This window comes from Ahaetulla prasina, chromosome 5 (genome assembly GCF_028640845.1).
Source record: "Ahaetulla prasina isolate Xishuangbanna chromosome 5, ASM2864084v1, whole genome shotgun sequence".
Taxonomy (NCBI): domain Eukaryota; kingdom Metazoa; phylum Chordata; class Lepidosauria; order Squamata; family Colubridae; genus Ahaetulla; species Ahaetulla prasina.
The window spans coordinates 63,868,842-63,885,120 of NC_080543.1; the positions used below are offsets into that span (position 1 = coordinate 63,868,842).

At 38.7% G+C, this 16,279-nt stretch overlaps 1 protein-coding gene across 1 annotated transcript in view; it reads left to right on the forward strand.

Annotated features, from left to right (window-relative positions):
• CASK (calcium/calmodulin dependent serine protein kinase) overlaps nt 1–16,279 on the forward strand; it is a 257,401-nt gene that overhangs the window by 104,597 nt on the left and 136,525 nt on the right. Inside the window, exons 3-4 of the mRNA XM_058186228.1 lie at nt 3,202–3,307; nt 13,736–13,813. Of these exons, the coding sequence (XP_058042211.1) occupies nt 3,202–3,307; nt 13,736–13,813 (184 nt within the window). The remainder of the gene's footprint in view (nt 1–3,201; nt 3,308–13,735; nt 13,814–16,279) is intronic.

Genomic DNA, 16,279 nt, shown 5'->3' on the forward strand with positions numbered 1-16,279 from the left:
CAACCACGGGTCTAAAGAGGTCCAAAAACCTCTCCCGCGGTTGTCCAGAAGGTCTTCTACTGGGCCGGGGGGTACAGTCGACTAGGCAGGCAGCCAAGGCGCTGCATCGGCTGGGATGCCTCAGCCCTGCCGCTCCGTGAACTCAGCGAGCCGCCATCTTGCGCATGTGCAGAACCTCTATGGATGTATATTTTTTGTGTTAATCTGCATGTCAACATTTAATTTAGAATATGCAGAATGGATACCAAAGAAGAACACCAACAGAAATGCCAGGACTTTAATAAAGCTTTAAAAAGCTTACTTAATAAATTGTCCCTAAATACTTATAATATCAGCAGGATACGACACCAGTCCGCTGGGTGAGTCCTAATGCCAGGGAAAGTTCATGTTCTGGAACATAACTCATGAGAGAGCTGGGCAAAAAGTGTAAATCATATAAACCTTTTTCCCCCGCTCTCCTCACCCTTTGGAATCCTCAGCTTGGTTTTGGGATAATTAGCAAGGGGAAACAATGTTTGTATTATACTCATTGGAAAAGGAGAGATTACAAAAGAATACTAGTAAGCAAGCAAACAGTGGGGAATACACATTGAAAAGAATGCCTTGGCATGGTGCTCCTGGCTTGTTAGGATACAAAAGGAAGCTTTGGGGATGAAATTGATTAGAATCGTGCCAATTTCAGATAGTACAAAGGTGTTAATAAACTAATCAGGCAAATAAAAGCAGTTTAGGAAGAGATAGCTTGTTCAAGCAATCTCTCCCCTTCAAAGAAGGAAATTCTGTGGTGTGGGGGGAAAGTAAGAGGGAAATACAAAAAAATACAAGTTAAGCTGTCAGCCTCAGGATAAACATGCATCTCAGTTTCCTAAGAAATGTACCAGTACTATTTGTCCAGTGAGTAGAATTGGTTGATTAATGTGAATAAAGTGCTGCTCTGCCAGAGACTACATGTATGTAAGCAGTCCTCAACTCATGATAATAATTGGAACTGGAAAATTCATTGATAAGTGGTACAGTCAGTAAGTGGGGCATCATTACATCCAACTTTACTATTTTTTTGCCATGGACTTTAACTAATTCACATGGTCATTAAGCGGTTAAGCACATCTAGATTCCCCATTGACTTTGCTTGTCAGAAATTGTCTCAGAAGTTCATAAATTGTGATCACATGACTGTAGGATGCTGCAACCATCATAAATGTAAGCCAGTTGCCAAGTGCCTAAATCACTATTACGTGACCATGAGGGTGGTGCAACGGTTGTAACTTTGGGATTACTTTGTTCAGTGCTATCATAACTTCAAATTGATGTTAAACAAATGCTCATAAATTGAGGACTACCTGTATCTTCTCCCAAATATCCAGAACTGATACAAGGTTGGATTTATACAGAGCAGTAGGATTACTGAGAATGCACTACTGCTGTAGCTGATGTTGATTGTGGTGGAGGTAAAATAAAATATTCCCAAGTATTTGAAAAACACAAAGGAGAGAAGCCACCGTGTTGCTACCAAACTCAGGTTACTTAAAAATTGATTGTGACTGAATATTCAAATCTGTGATATTCCAATAATTCGTGTATCTTTATAAACATGCATAGGTAATCCCAACTTGTACAACCATAATGGGGACCAGATTTTTTGTTGCTAAGCAAGATAGTTGATTGTACAAGTTTTTTTTGCTACTTTTGTTAAGTAAATCTAGCTTCCTGAATTGACTTTGATTGTCAGAAGCTGATTGGGAAGGTCACATGATGCCAGGATGCTGCAATCATCATACATACATCCAAGTTGCCAAGCATTCAAATTTTTATCATGTGACTGTGGAGATGCTATGACAGTCATGAGAGTGCAGACCACCATGACTCATTTTTTTCAGTGCCATTATAACTTTAAATGGTTGCTAAACAAATGGATGTAATTCAGGGAATATCTTATGCTGTAAAACAACAGCCATTTAGATGTAGAAATATATGTTGTATAGATAGCTAAAATAACTGATGCACTCGAAAAGAACAAAACCAGAAAATCTCTTACTCTGCTAGAGCAGTGAGGGTGAACCTTTTCGGTACTGAGTGCCCAAACTGGAACGTGCACGCATGTGTGCCGGAGCACAGAAACCCGAAATCCAGCTAGCTGGAGCGCCAGAAACCCAAAGACCAGCTGGCGACAGCACGAGTGCCCACACAGAGGGCTCTGTATGCCACCTCTGGCACATGTGCCACAGGTTCGCCATCACGGTGCTAGGAGTTGAAAAATTTGAACTCGCTGAAGAATGCTAATGGCTCTTTTTCTTAGAAAGGCCTATGTGCTAGACAGTAATCTCACCATATTTTTGCTCCATAAGATGCTCTGTACCATAAGACGCACCTAGCTTTTGGGGAGGAAAATAAGAAAACAAAAAATCTGTCTCCCAGCTCCAGCACGTGGCTAGTCTCCTCTGCTCTGTTGCGCCCACCATCAGTCGGCTGAGCAACAGCTGGATCCTGGCCTCCTGTAGCCCCACCAATCAGCAGGCTGGCCGATCAGAAATGGCACTATTGCTGCCTCCTCTTTGTCTGCTGCCTGTGCCAGGGAACACTGGAGCCTTCACCAGCATTCCTGAGATATCGCCACCATCTATCGGCGGTTGGAGCAGCCTCCCAGAATACCGCCAATCAGCTGTTCCAGGCGGCAGGGATCGTCGTTGTTCGCTGCACGGTATCTCTGATCAACGATATTCCAGAAGCCCAATCAAATCGCTGTTCACCACTGCTGCCTGTTGGCACCACCGCACCAACCTTTCCCCCCCCCCCCCCCCCGGGCCACAGCCTGGTTTGTGACGCAATATTCCGTAAGACGCACAGACATTTCCACCCACTTTTGGGGGACAAAATAGTGCGTCTTATGTAGCAAAAAATACAGTATTTTATGTAGCAAAAAATACAGTATTAAAATACAGTATTTTAATTTCTTATACATGTGCTAGTTAATACTTATATTATGCCATTCTGTATTACATATTGTATTACATATTGTATTACATATTGAATTGCCATAAAATAGCTGTATGGTTATATAAGATTCAATTGTCAAAACTTTTGTAAGCATTTAAAACTAATGTTACAACAAATATTTAATTGTAAGAATTTAATTAGGAATATATTCTCCTTGTTGCTTTTGTTATAATGTTTAATGATACAGAAATTACTTTCTTCAAACAGATCTGAAGAGAGAAGCAAGTATCTGTCACATGCTGAAACATCCTCACATTGTTGAACTTTTGGAGACCTATAGTTCTGATGGAATGCTATATATGGTTTTTGAATTGTAAGTTTTAAATTCCTCATATTTTTTTTGAGATGTTCAATTATTCTAGAATGCCACATAAGGTTTTCACATTGTAATTTGTACATATGTAAATGTGTGCATAAATAAATATGTGTATTATGTGTAATCTTTATTTGCATATTCTGTTCAAATTGTAGCTACCATAGTTATATCTGACCAGAGGAGAATAATGTGATCAGTTAGGGAAGTGAATAATGTGCTTTAAATTAGTGATCAATATTATACTAAGAGAAAATATACTTTCATATTATGTTTGCTTGCATTCTCTTCTCTATCCATAGAACAGAAAAACAATAAGGCTTGATAATCATCCCAAGCCTAGGTTGGGGATCAAAGCTAGTTTTTCAAAGATTTTCAGAACAAGTGCAGAATATGATAAGAAAACTAAAAAACCTGAAAATATGAAATAAGGAAAAGGAATAATGCAGTATTCTATTTAGTGCAAATTGTTAATTGATGCTGGGTCATGTTTAATGCAACCCAAATTTTGGTTTATATGAGGTTAATGCGTAGGCAATTGAGGCTAGTCCATAAGGAAAGTAAGATATTGTCAAGAGAAAATAGTAATGTGCAAGTGAAGGAATTTATTCTCAAGGAATTTGGAGATATCTTTTGAGAAAACAAAACATCATGGATGCTGACGTTAACCTTAATCAAATTATGCCAATTTGCAGAAATGTGAATAAAACACTTTACATCTACCAGCATATGTATGAAGTTTTAAAGAAAAAGATAATAGTTTAGTCTATGCTGCTAAAATATTTTGAGAGACAATAAATGTGTTTTTGTCACTGTATGTTCTTATCTTTAGGAATTATCTTTAGATTTTTTTTTGTTTTTACTTTGCTTTCTATAACTACTATGACTTGTTAACCATAAAATTATATATATGTGTGTGTGTGTGTGTGCATGTATATTTTTTATCCTTTACTGTAATATTTCATTAATATACAATATATATGTTAAATTTGTGTTTAAAAGTTATCTCTCAAGCTGGAATCAACTTTAATTTTTTCCATAAAAAGATCACTTTGAAAAGTGTGAATTTGAATAATCTAATCATTTCATGGGTATTTTTAACCTCACTATTGATACCTATCTGTCTACATTCATTATATATCACTATCTCTCTTGCTAACCATAACATGCAACACTTCATAGGCTGCCTTTTGTCTTTTAACCTTTTTACGTTTTTCTTTGAGGATATAATTTGCACCATTCAACCACGAGCATTTCAGTCTTCCCCTTCCTCTTGATCCATTTATTCTTTTTTTATGTAATTCTCTATATGATAAGACTATATCAGCTTATTATTTTTATATTAATCTATCACTTATGTATTTAATCTATATTCATTTAATGCATTAAATTTTCTCACATTCACATAGTCTCCCCTTGCCAGCCACCAGTCCTTCTTTATCTACCATCAGTCTTACTGCATTCAGTTAGCCTAGAAGTTTTGCCACATCAAACCATAGATTTCTCTGTGGCATTTCAGACTCTACTAGTTCTCAATGACCCCTTGACTCAAATCAGGCTCTCACATGTTTTCTGCCAGCATCAGGTATGTTGTCCTACATTCCCTTGGTTCCAATGACTCTGCTGACACTGGTTTTGGTACCCACAGGGCCTCAACCATTACTTCCAATTCCTCTGTCTCTGGCTCCAGCTTCAATCTTATGCCTGCTCTCATTGTGACCTTATTATTGCTTGCCACTCCTCCAGCAAACACCAATGTCACTGCATCTTAGAGAATTACTAGTGCAGGGATGTCAAACTCAATTTCATTAAGGGCCACATCAGGGTTGTTTGACCTCGGGGGCCCGGGGGGGCATGGATAGGGGGCATGGACAGCTTGACATCACTCGTTTCAGGGGCACTTGTGGTGGTCCAAGTACTCTGCCAGTGAAAACGGGCTCCGGAGTTCTTGTTTTCGACTGTGACGGCCTCCTTCAACCCTCTGCCAGTGAAAATGGAGCTCGAGAGGGATGCTCATTTTCGCTGGCAGAGGCATCACGGGCCAGTCCTTTGCTGTTTCCAGGGCAGCCCCCCTGGGCCAGATCTAAGCACCTTGAGGTCCGGATCTGGGCCTTGAGTTTGACACCCCTGTACTAGAGCATCGGGAGTGTCAGTATGGGTGCTGTCAGCCTCAAGCAAGCAGCACTACACAGGGATAGGCCAAAGGACAAGAATCTCATCATCAGAAGTCTGCCTTCCTTTGGGAAAGGCAGATGTAGACTTAAGGGTTTGACCTAAGCTATTTCCTTCCCCAAACAAATGGAATGTCTCTTTACTAAACCCAAGAGGGGCCCTCTTCCCTTGAGCTGGTGATTCCACCACAGGCATAACTAAACTACCATAATACCCCTTGCTGATCAAGGGTACCTATGACCTTCATACAAACAAAAACACCTCCCCAAACATAGTAAAAAGTTAAAAAAATCTTGAGCCCCTTTTAACTCACACCCACATCCAGATGCTGATTTGAAGGAAAGTTTTTCCATACTTCCTACATAATGTCATTAATAGCAATATATTTATATACTGCTTTACAGTGCTTTGCAGTCCTCTCTAAGCAGTTTACAGTGTCAGTATATTGCCCCCAACAATTTGGGTCCCCGTTTTACCTGCCTCGGAAGGATGGAAAGCTGAGTCAACCATGAGCCTAGTGAGATTTGAACTGCCAAATTGCAGGCAGTCAGCAGAAGTAGCCTGCAATACTGCGCTCTTAACCACTGCACCAACTGTTTCTTCACTTGCCAGGCACACTGTAGAACAAAGGAATTCCAGATATATAATTATATGTCTAGATAAGAGGCGTAGTCCTAGGTGTGAATTTTTTTTTTCAGGAAATGCTTACCCTGTTTCTCCCAAAATAAGACATCCCCTGATAATAAGCTGAATGGCAATAAGGCCAAGCGCAAAAAAATATAAGACAGGGTCTTATTTTTGGAGAAACACAGTTGATGATTTTTTTTTATTTAATGTGTCACCCATTTCACTATCCAAAGCAATTCTGGACATCTTACAATAAAATTATAAATATTAAATATTAAACCCCAAAGTGTTTTTTTCAAGAGGCAGCTGGATTTCTTGTTTTTTTTTGAAGATGTTTCACTTCTCATCCAAGAAGCTTCTTCAACTCCAACTGGATGGTGGGAAATAGATGAATTTATACTCCTTGCAGACAGCTGATCATTTGCATTCTTTTAGAGAGTTGTTGAGGTCATCTGAAGGTTCATCTGTATCCTCAGGGTCACCTGAGTAGTGCAAATGGGTATGGAGCCTTCTTGGAATATTTGAAAGGACTGTGCTGTAGATTGGAGATAGATGATAAGGACAAGACAAGATTCAGCAGTCCGTCTGCATTTAAAAGACACAGATAAACCTTCAGGTCGCCTCAATGACTCGCTAAAAGAATGCAAATGACCAGCTGTCTGCAAAAAGTATAAATCCTTCCATTCCCCACTATCCAGTTAGAGCTGAACAAGCTTCTTGGATGACAAGTGAAATGTCTTCAAAGAGAAGCAAGAAAGTCATTTCTTGAAAAAGAGCACCTTTGAGACAACTATGACCTGGATGAATGAGAATCTCCATAGACATGACATATTAAAATTAACAAAAATTAGATAAAAAAGCTAAATAAGAGCATGAATGGTACAGTGATAGGATTATCACTCTTAATCCATCTCCACCTCCAGCATAAAGCACCCCTAATCAAGGTTCCAAACCAACTGAGAAAACTAGCACAAGGCCAAAAAGGTTGTGGGGGGGAATGGTCCTTACCTCCAGAAACAAGATGTTCTAAAGGTCAGGGCCCACATAGAAAAGGCTCTACTCCTAGATCCCACCAACTGAAATCCCTTAACTAACAGGATCCATAGCATGCCCCTTCTGCCGGACCGAGTGGGGATACTAATCCCATTTGGGCTTGTTACTTCGATATATTATTTATTTATTTATTTATTTATTTATTTATTTATTTATTTATTTATTTATTTATTTATTTATTTATCACATTTGTATACCGCCCTATCTCCCTAGGGACTCAGGGCGGTTCACAGGCAAGTAAAAAAGTACATATAAATACAGAATAAAATAACAGTTAAAAAACTTATTCTACATGGCCGAATATTTAAAAGAACAATATAAATAATAAAACCCATTAAAACCAATATAAATTTAAAATCTAATCCAGTCCTGCGCAGATGAATAGATGTGTTTTAAGCTCGCGACGGAAGGTTCGGAGGTCCGGAAGTTGACAAAGTCCTGGGGGGAGTTCGTTCCAGAGCGTGGGAGCCCCCACAGAGAAGGCTTTTCCCCTGGGTGTCGCCAGACGGCACTGCCTAGCTGACGGCACCCTGAGGAGTCCCTCTCTGTGAGAGCGCACAGATCGGTGAGAGGTATTCGGTAGCAGCAGGCAGTCCCGTAAATAGCCCGGCCCTATGCCATGGAGCGCTTTAAAGATCGTTACCAAGACCTTGAAGCGCACCCGGAAGGCCACAGGTAGCCAGTGCAGTCTGCGCAGGAGAGGTGTCACATGGGAGCCACGAGGGGCTCCCTCTATCACCCGCGCAGCCGCATTCTGAACTAACTGAAGCCTCCGGATGCCCCTCAAGGGGAGCCCCATGTAGAGAGCATTGCAGTAATCCAGACGAGACGTCACGAGGGTGTGAGTGACCGTGCATAGGGCATCCCGGTCTAGAAAGGGGCGCAACTGGCGAACCAGGCAAACCTGGTAAAAAGCTCTCCTGGAGACGGCCGTCAAATGATCTTCAAAAGACAGCCGTTCATCCAGGAGGACGCCCAAGTTGCGCACCCTCTCCATCGGGGCCAAGACTCGCCCCCAACAGTCAGCCGTGGACTCAGCTGACTGTACCGGGATGCCGGCATCCACAGCCACTCTGTCTTGGAGGGATTGAGCTTGAGCCTGTTTCTCCCCATCCAGACCCGTACGGCTTCCAAACACCGGGACAGCACTTCGATAGCTTCGTTGGGGTGGCCCGGTGTGGAAAAGTACAGCTGGGTGTCATCAGCGTACAGCTGGTACCTCACACCGAAGCCACTGATGATCTCACCCAGCGGCTTCATATAGATGTTGAACAGAAGGGGCGAGAGAATCGACCCCTGCGGCACCCCACAAGTGAGGCGCCTCGGGGCCGACCTCTGCCCCCCTGTCAACACCGTCTGCGACCGATCGGAGAGATAGGAGGAGAACCACCGATAAACGGTGCCTCCCACTCCCAATCCCTCCAACCGGCGCAGCAGGATACCATGGTCGATGGTATCAAAAGCCGCTGAGAGGTCTAATAGGACCAGGGCAGAGGAACAACCCCTATCCCTGGCCCTCCAGAGATCATCCACCAACGCGACCAAAGCCGTCTCAGTGCTGTAGCCGGGCCAGAAACCGGACTGGAACGGGTCTAAATAGACAGTTTCCTCCAGGTGCCGGGGAAACTGATATGCCACCATACTCTCTACAACCTTCGCCGCAAAGCGAAGGTTGGAGACCGGACGATAATTACCTAAAACAGCCGGGTCCAGGGGAGGCTTCTTGAGGAGGGGCCTCACCACCGCCTCTTTCAAGGCGGCCGGAAAGACTCCCTCCAACAAAGAAGCGCTCGTAATCGCCTGGAGCCAGCCTCGTGTCACCTCCTGAGTGGCCAGCACCAACCAGGAGGGGCACGGGTCCAGTAAACACGTGGTGGCATTCAACCTACCCAACAACCTGTCCATGTCCTCGGGAGCCACAGGGTCAAACTCATCCCAAACAATGTCAACAAGACCACCCTCACCCTCAATGTATTACTTACACTGATTTTAAATTGATGTAAATATGTTCATTTCAAAAAAAGTTTGTATCTTGGTTAGTAATATTTGCTGGGTTAAACATTTTGTTTCCACCAAGTTTTTTAAAATTTAGGTTTAGTATACTTTTCATTCTAGAATAATTTAAAAAAACCACTGATTATTTGGGAAGGATTTGTTATACATAGTTTTCATTATTAGGAGGACTAGTCAAATACTAAGTTTATCAGACAGTTCGTCAGACAGTATCTGACCTTTTCAATTTTGAAACTCATAGAAAAAAATAAGTTACAACACCACCTAGTGTCCAAGCTAATTTAAAACTATCTGGGTAAATGGATTATTGTGTTTTCAAAAAGCACTAGTAATCAGAATATAAGCCCTGTTTAAGTTTTAAGTTGAAGAAATTAAAATATATGCCTTCATATCCAATATGTAATTTGAAAAAGAAAATCCAAGGAACTATCCCATAAGAATATTCTTGGCATCCTGGCAATCTGTTTAAAATATTTAGAAAATATTTATTAGTTTTCTAAATATATTAGTTTTGGGGTAGCTTTGATTTTAAAATATTTTTCTCCAAAAATACATGGGAATTTTAACTAGTAATATGACACAGACAGTTAGAAATATTTGTTTGTTTGTTTATTAAATGTATATCTTGATTTTTATTCTGGAATTCAAGGTAGCATACATAGTACTTTTCTTTTCCCAAATAGCTATAGAAAGTAGGTTGGCTTGAGAGAGAGTGACTGACCCAGCATCATTCAATTACTTCTGTGAATAAGAATGAACTATTAGCTTAATAATTAACTTGATAATTATTAATAATTATTAATATTAATATTAATATTATTAATTATTAATTATATATAATATATAATATATTAATATATTATATATTATTAATATAATATATATATATTAATATAATATATTATATATTAATATAATATATTAATATATTAATTAATATATAATTAATTAATTAATAATTATTAATTATTAATAATTATTAATAATAATTAGCTTAATAATTAACTATTGGCCCCACATTTTAATCACTATCAAAAAGTAACTTTTTCTAATAATAGTTATTATAAGATATTTAAATGAACTTATAAAAATGTAAGGAAACTTACAACTAGTACATCTATATTAGACTTACTTCATTTAAAACACTAATGTACTATGCAATAGACAACACTAGCAATACCACCTTGATATTTCAAATATACGGCATTTTTCAGAGTACTAGACACACTTGCCCCCCTCTCCCAAAAGAGGGTGAAAATTTTGGTGTGTCTTATACACCGAATGTAGCCCCACCCATCTGCCGACGCCACCCTTTGGCCTCTGCCTCCCAGCAATTTACCTCCTTGCAGCAAACAGCCTGTTTCAGCTTCAGCACAGCCTGATTGGCACAAGCAGCTGATTGTCAGTTGGATCAGCCTCCTGACCAGTGGTGAACTCTAAATTTCTTTATTACTGGTTCTGTGGGCATGGGTTGGTGGGTGTGGGTTGGTGGGGTGGGTCATGTGATTGGGTGGGCATGGCTATGTGACTGGGGGATCAAAAGACAGAAACTCACTAACAATGTCCTGCTGGAGCAGAGTTGGACTAGATGACTTTCAGGTCCCTTCCAGCCCTGAATTGTCCTCTGAAGCTGCGTCTAGTGCCAGGTTTGTAGTCCTTCCTTCCTCTCCTTTTTCCTCCTTCCCTCTCTCTTTCTTTCTTTCTTTCACTGTCTCTGTGTGTGTGTGTGTTTCTCTCTCCCTCTCCCTCTTCCTCCCTCCCTCAAAAGAACCTCCCCACTCCCCCATTTTTTGCCTAGCAGGTGTCAGTTTTTTTACCTTTTAAAAAATGCTTTTAAAAGTTAAAAAAAACCTCTGACGATCATGTGGCTCAGCTGGGCATGGAGGGGGGCAGGGATTTTTGCTACCGGTTCTCTGAACCACCTGCCGCCATTGCTACCGAATCAGCCGATCCGGTCCTAACCAGGAGCATTTCACTCCTGCTCCTGACCCTCAGCTGTTTCAGGCTGCAGGGATTGCCATTACCTATTGCCACATGGGCCTCCGCTGTTTGTTGCAAGGAGGTAAATTGCTGGGAGGTGGATTTTTTTTTTTTTTGGTGCTAATCAGCTAATGTGATGAAAATGAAACTAAAACAGGCTGTTTGCTGCAAGGAGACAAATTACTGGGAGGCAGAGGCAGATTTTTTTAATGCTAATCAGGATGTCCTGAAAATGAAAATGAAACTAAAGCAGGCTGTTTGCTGTTTGCTGCAAGGAGGCAAATTGCTGGGAGGCAGAGGTAGATTTTTTTCTTGTTTTCCTCCCCAAAAAAGGTAGGTGCGTTTTATAGTTCAGAGCGTCTTATCTCCAGAAAAATACGATATATTTTGATAAGGTGATTCCAAACTCAGAATAAGTACTGGAAGAGAAAATGCACGTCTTTGATGGGTGAAGAAATATTCCTTGATAAACCAGTACTAGCCTTTTGAGGTTCTAGTATAAGAAACAGACACAATACCTTATTGCCTTATTGTAGTTTGATAGAATAATGGAATTTTAGAATCTTGTCTAAATTTCTGTCTGATCCATCTTAAAATCAATGCTTTTTTGTGCTTTCTTCCATTTCAGGACTGTAATTTCTTCTCCACATTCAGTCCCTCCTTCCTTCATTAATACTGTCTCATACCTTTCCCAGGTTCTAACTTCTTTTTACACAGAAATGATGGATTAGAATACTGCATTTTAATGAATTCAACAATTCATTTGATAATATTGAAACTAAGTTGTCAAAAAGTTAGCACCCACATATAACAAAGAAATTGGCCAATAACTTTCCACAGCATATTTCAAAATTCCACTTTTAGAATTATTTATTGTATATAAAAGCATTACTGAAGGAAGGAAGGGAGCTTTGTTCTAAATGGCATCTTTGGAAACTTCCAGCAATGTAGAAACAAGAAAACCAATAAATATTTTCTATCCGTCTAGAAAAAATGATTGGGATCATAGTTGGATTGTTTTGTTTTGTTTTTACATAAATTCAAAAAATATATATTAATCTATACATTGTCTGAGCAAATAGAGTATGGAATTTTTGGATGCAGCATATAGTTTCTTTTTTCTTTCCCTAGACATACCACTGAAATAATAGGTGGAAAGTTGGTGATGAGTGGATTCCCTTATATATTGGTGGTTTTAGTGTTAATTGTCTCTGATCGACATGGCTTGGCACAGGAGAGAAACTGCTATGGACTCAATTTAAATTGAGGCTGCTGTGTTCTACAGTATTTTCAACTGAATTATAAAGCATATTAAAGATATACTTCAATTGTTGTAATACAGATAGTCCTTGGCTTATGACCACAATTAAGGCCAACATTTCTATTGCTAAGCAAGATAGTTAAGTAAGTTTTGCCTCATTTTATGACATTTGTTAAGCGAGTCACAGCAGATGCTAAGTTAGTAACACAGTTGTTAAGTGAACCTGGTTTCTCCATTACTTTGCTTGTCAGAAGATCACAAAAAACGATCACGTGACCACAGGACACTGCAACCATACAAATACATAACAGTTGGCAAGTGTCCAAATTTTGATCATGTAACCAATGCTGCAACAGTCGTAAGTGTGAAAAATGCTCATGTCACTTTTTTAGTGCCATTGTAACTTTGGTCACTAAATGAATGGTTGTCAGTCAAAGACTAATAGTATGCCTTTGTAATTACCAGAATAATCTTGTAGGCAATATTACATATTACTGTGGATCTTTTATTTTGCATCATATTTTAGCAATATTACTATTTATTAAATGCAAACTGCTTTGTCATTTACTAAGTGAAGCAATTATCTCAGGTGGCAGATACTGGGAGCAATGATAGCAGCCTTCCAGATGATTTTAGAAACAGTAAATGGCAAAACCCTAACCCTAACTTGATGGTATTCAATTACAAGTTCTGTACATGAATTTGAATGAGAGGGCTAACAGTTCTGTAATGTTAGGTTATCTATGTTTATCTTTTTTTTCTAAACGAATAAACCATCATTATTCCAAGAACTCAAGACTTTCTGATCGCACTATGATCATGTGAAGTAGTGCCAAAATAGTGTAAAATCATGCAGTGAACTTCGTGGCTCATTTGGAATTTGAACCTATATCTTCCTAATCCAAACATTACTTTACAGTTAGCCCACCTTTAATATAGGAGAATATATACAGAAGTTACTCATGGATTCCCAATGTCCATTCATTTGTTTTGGGATTTGAGAAGAGAAAAGCCTGTGGCCAAACTTTTAAGAAATTTTGCATTTAAGAATTTAGAAATGTCAGTAACTCTTCCTATTTGAGACTGTTTCTCCAAAATTGTATTGTGTTTTGAGATGAAATCATTGGTTAGTGATTGCACTGTAAAGTCTGTATGTTTTTCTTGTAACAAAAAGATGACGAGCTGCCAGCAATCTAAATTTCAACTAGTGTAAATTATGAGTTATTTAGAAAATAATTTAAACGTGTCCATTTAAATATTAACATTACTTTGAAAGTCAGTTTCACGTTTCATAAATACTTTTTCAATATTTTTATACACAGTATGGATGGTGCAGATCTCTGCTTTGAAATAGTAAAGAGAGCAGATGCTGGTTTTGTGTACAGTGAAGCCGTAGCCAGGTATGTTGTCTTACTTTAATTTTGTGCTGGGAAGAATGAATAATAATTAACACTTGTCTGATAGCTAACACTATAAGCAGCACTGATTAAGATAATCAGTCCGTAAAAGTTATGTAGTTAGTCTTTGTTTAGACCACAGTTGGGATCAGCAACTCAGTCGTTAAGTGAAGCAGATGCTAAGTAAAATAGCAGCTATGCTTATGATCCTACATCAGCCTTCCTTTGCTTTACAGACCTGCAAAGATAGTAAATACGATGAACAGTCACTAAATGAGGACTACCTATATTCAATATAGTATTCTTTTAAAGAAGGTTAATACATGTTGAGGAAAAAACTATAACTAGTAATGTTTAAAAAAACAAAAGATGATATTATTTTAATGTTCGCTCTCAGTTATTTTAAATACTTGTGACAAGATATCTCAAAAGTTTATAATTAAATTGTATTATTATTAGATTCATGATTATTAGTTACACTTCTAAACCTCCAGTTAACAAAAGAACTTAATTGAGGCAAAGTGAAGCACTTTTAAATTAGGAGCATAAGAGGCTAGGATCTGACCTAGATTTTAATAGCTCCAGTTTTCTTTTTTTAGTTATTGTTTGCAGAAAATTATAAGAAATAAAGCCAATAGCACTGCCTTGTTTACCTGCTAGCAAGCACATCATTTTTAAACACAGCAGTTTTATTACATAATTATGAATTATTGCACTAATAGACAAGTTCATATGAGACTGTTCTCTTTTAAAGCTATTTAAGTAGGTAAATAACCTACAACATTTAGTAACAAATTGTGTAAGTCGGTTTGTATTATATTAGTTCAATGGAAGATATTATATTACATTTAGCTAAACAGGTGAGGGATTGAATCCTGTTGATTCCATAGCTAAATTTTGTGATATACTAACATGGAGGGTTTTTTTATCTGTTTTACAAAATAATACCAAAATATTGTAAGTTTATGCTCTCTTAATTTTATTTATGCATTCATAGATTCTAGAGAGAATCTTTAATTTTCTTTAGCAATATATGTTTTCAGTGTTCTAGAGCTGTGGCTCCCACATTTTGGGCACCAGTGACCAGTTCCTTAGAGAGAGATTTTGCCATGGACCAAAGGGTGTGTGGTTTCATGTGCTGCCTGCATCCCGCAGATGGGGCTTTACTTGTTTGCACGCTCCAGTTTCTGGCATGTCACAGACTGGTGCCGGTCCACAGACCAGGGGTTGGGGATCCCTGTTCTAGAGTAGATGTGGACCATAAGGGCCCCCAGTGGGCCATACTGTATTTCTAGGTGACCTTATGTTGCTGCTAGTCATTTTATGTCTTTAAGAATGTTGTTTGCTATTACAGAATTATGATTGTGTAGAGTTGTTTTCATTAACTACTTCATACTTCATCTTTATAATATAAAGATATTGTATAATACAATACAATATGACTAAAATACAGCGTAGATGGTAAGTAGCTTTTTTTCAGGTGTGACTATGATGGGGATTACAGAGGTAAATGATGCTCATAGGTGGACCATGAACATATCTGAAATTTTGAAAAAATGTTAGGATATTGTTATAAAGTGATGATCAGGGGAGAGGTTGTTGGAAATCATTTATCAGAATGCACGCTGAGGAAATTGTTCCTTTCTACCCTCACTTGCTCCTGAGACACTTAAACTTCAATTTGGTTTTATCTGATCAAGTCAGCCCAATCTATATACTACGAAAACTGTCAGGTCTGTAACTGAGCAAAATTGTGCAGTGTAGGGCACAACCTTTTTAGCCCAGGTACTCCACATGGGTAGCTTACAGAATGCATCCAAAATCTGGGATACATAACACCTACGGAATTAAAATTTGGCAAATTTTATAAAATACTTTATGACATAAAATTATCATAAAATATTCTGTGACATAACAAAATGTCATAAAATATTCTCTGTATTCAGCTCCTGACATTTAACTGTGCTATGCAGTCAGTTACTTTGAAGGCAAATCCATCTCTAAATATCTCCCTGAATGTTTAAGAACTTTTCCAGTACATTTGAAGCTCTGCCATTTAGGATTCTGGTAAGGAAATATCTCTGAAACAAAACCCCATTGTGTAATTGCTAATAAAGCTTTGGATTACAAATCCTTTTTTTATTTCTGCATACAGTAGTGGCCAAAATTGTGGAAACCTTTTGGGAAAAGTATATTTTTGAGGTTTGATGGCTAATAACACCACTTTTTTTGGGGGGGGGAGTTTCAAGATAATCATATTCCACTGCTGGAATGGCCTGGGAATAGTCCAGACCTTAACCCAATTGAAAATCTATGGAGCCGTCTAAAGAAACTTGTTAGTCAGAAGCAACCCAGCAATAAAACCCAGTTAATAGAAGCAATCATTCAATCTTGGTTTCACCTTATAACCATTGCAGAACTAAAAGACTTGGTTCACTCTATGGGAAGACGTCGTAAGGCCGTAATTCA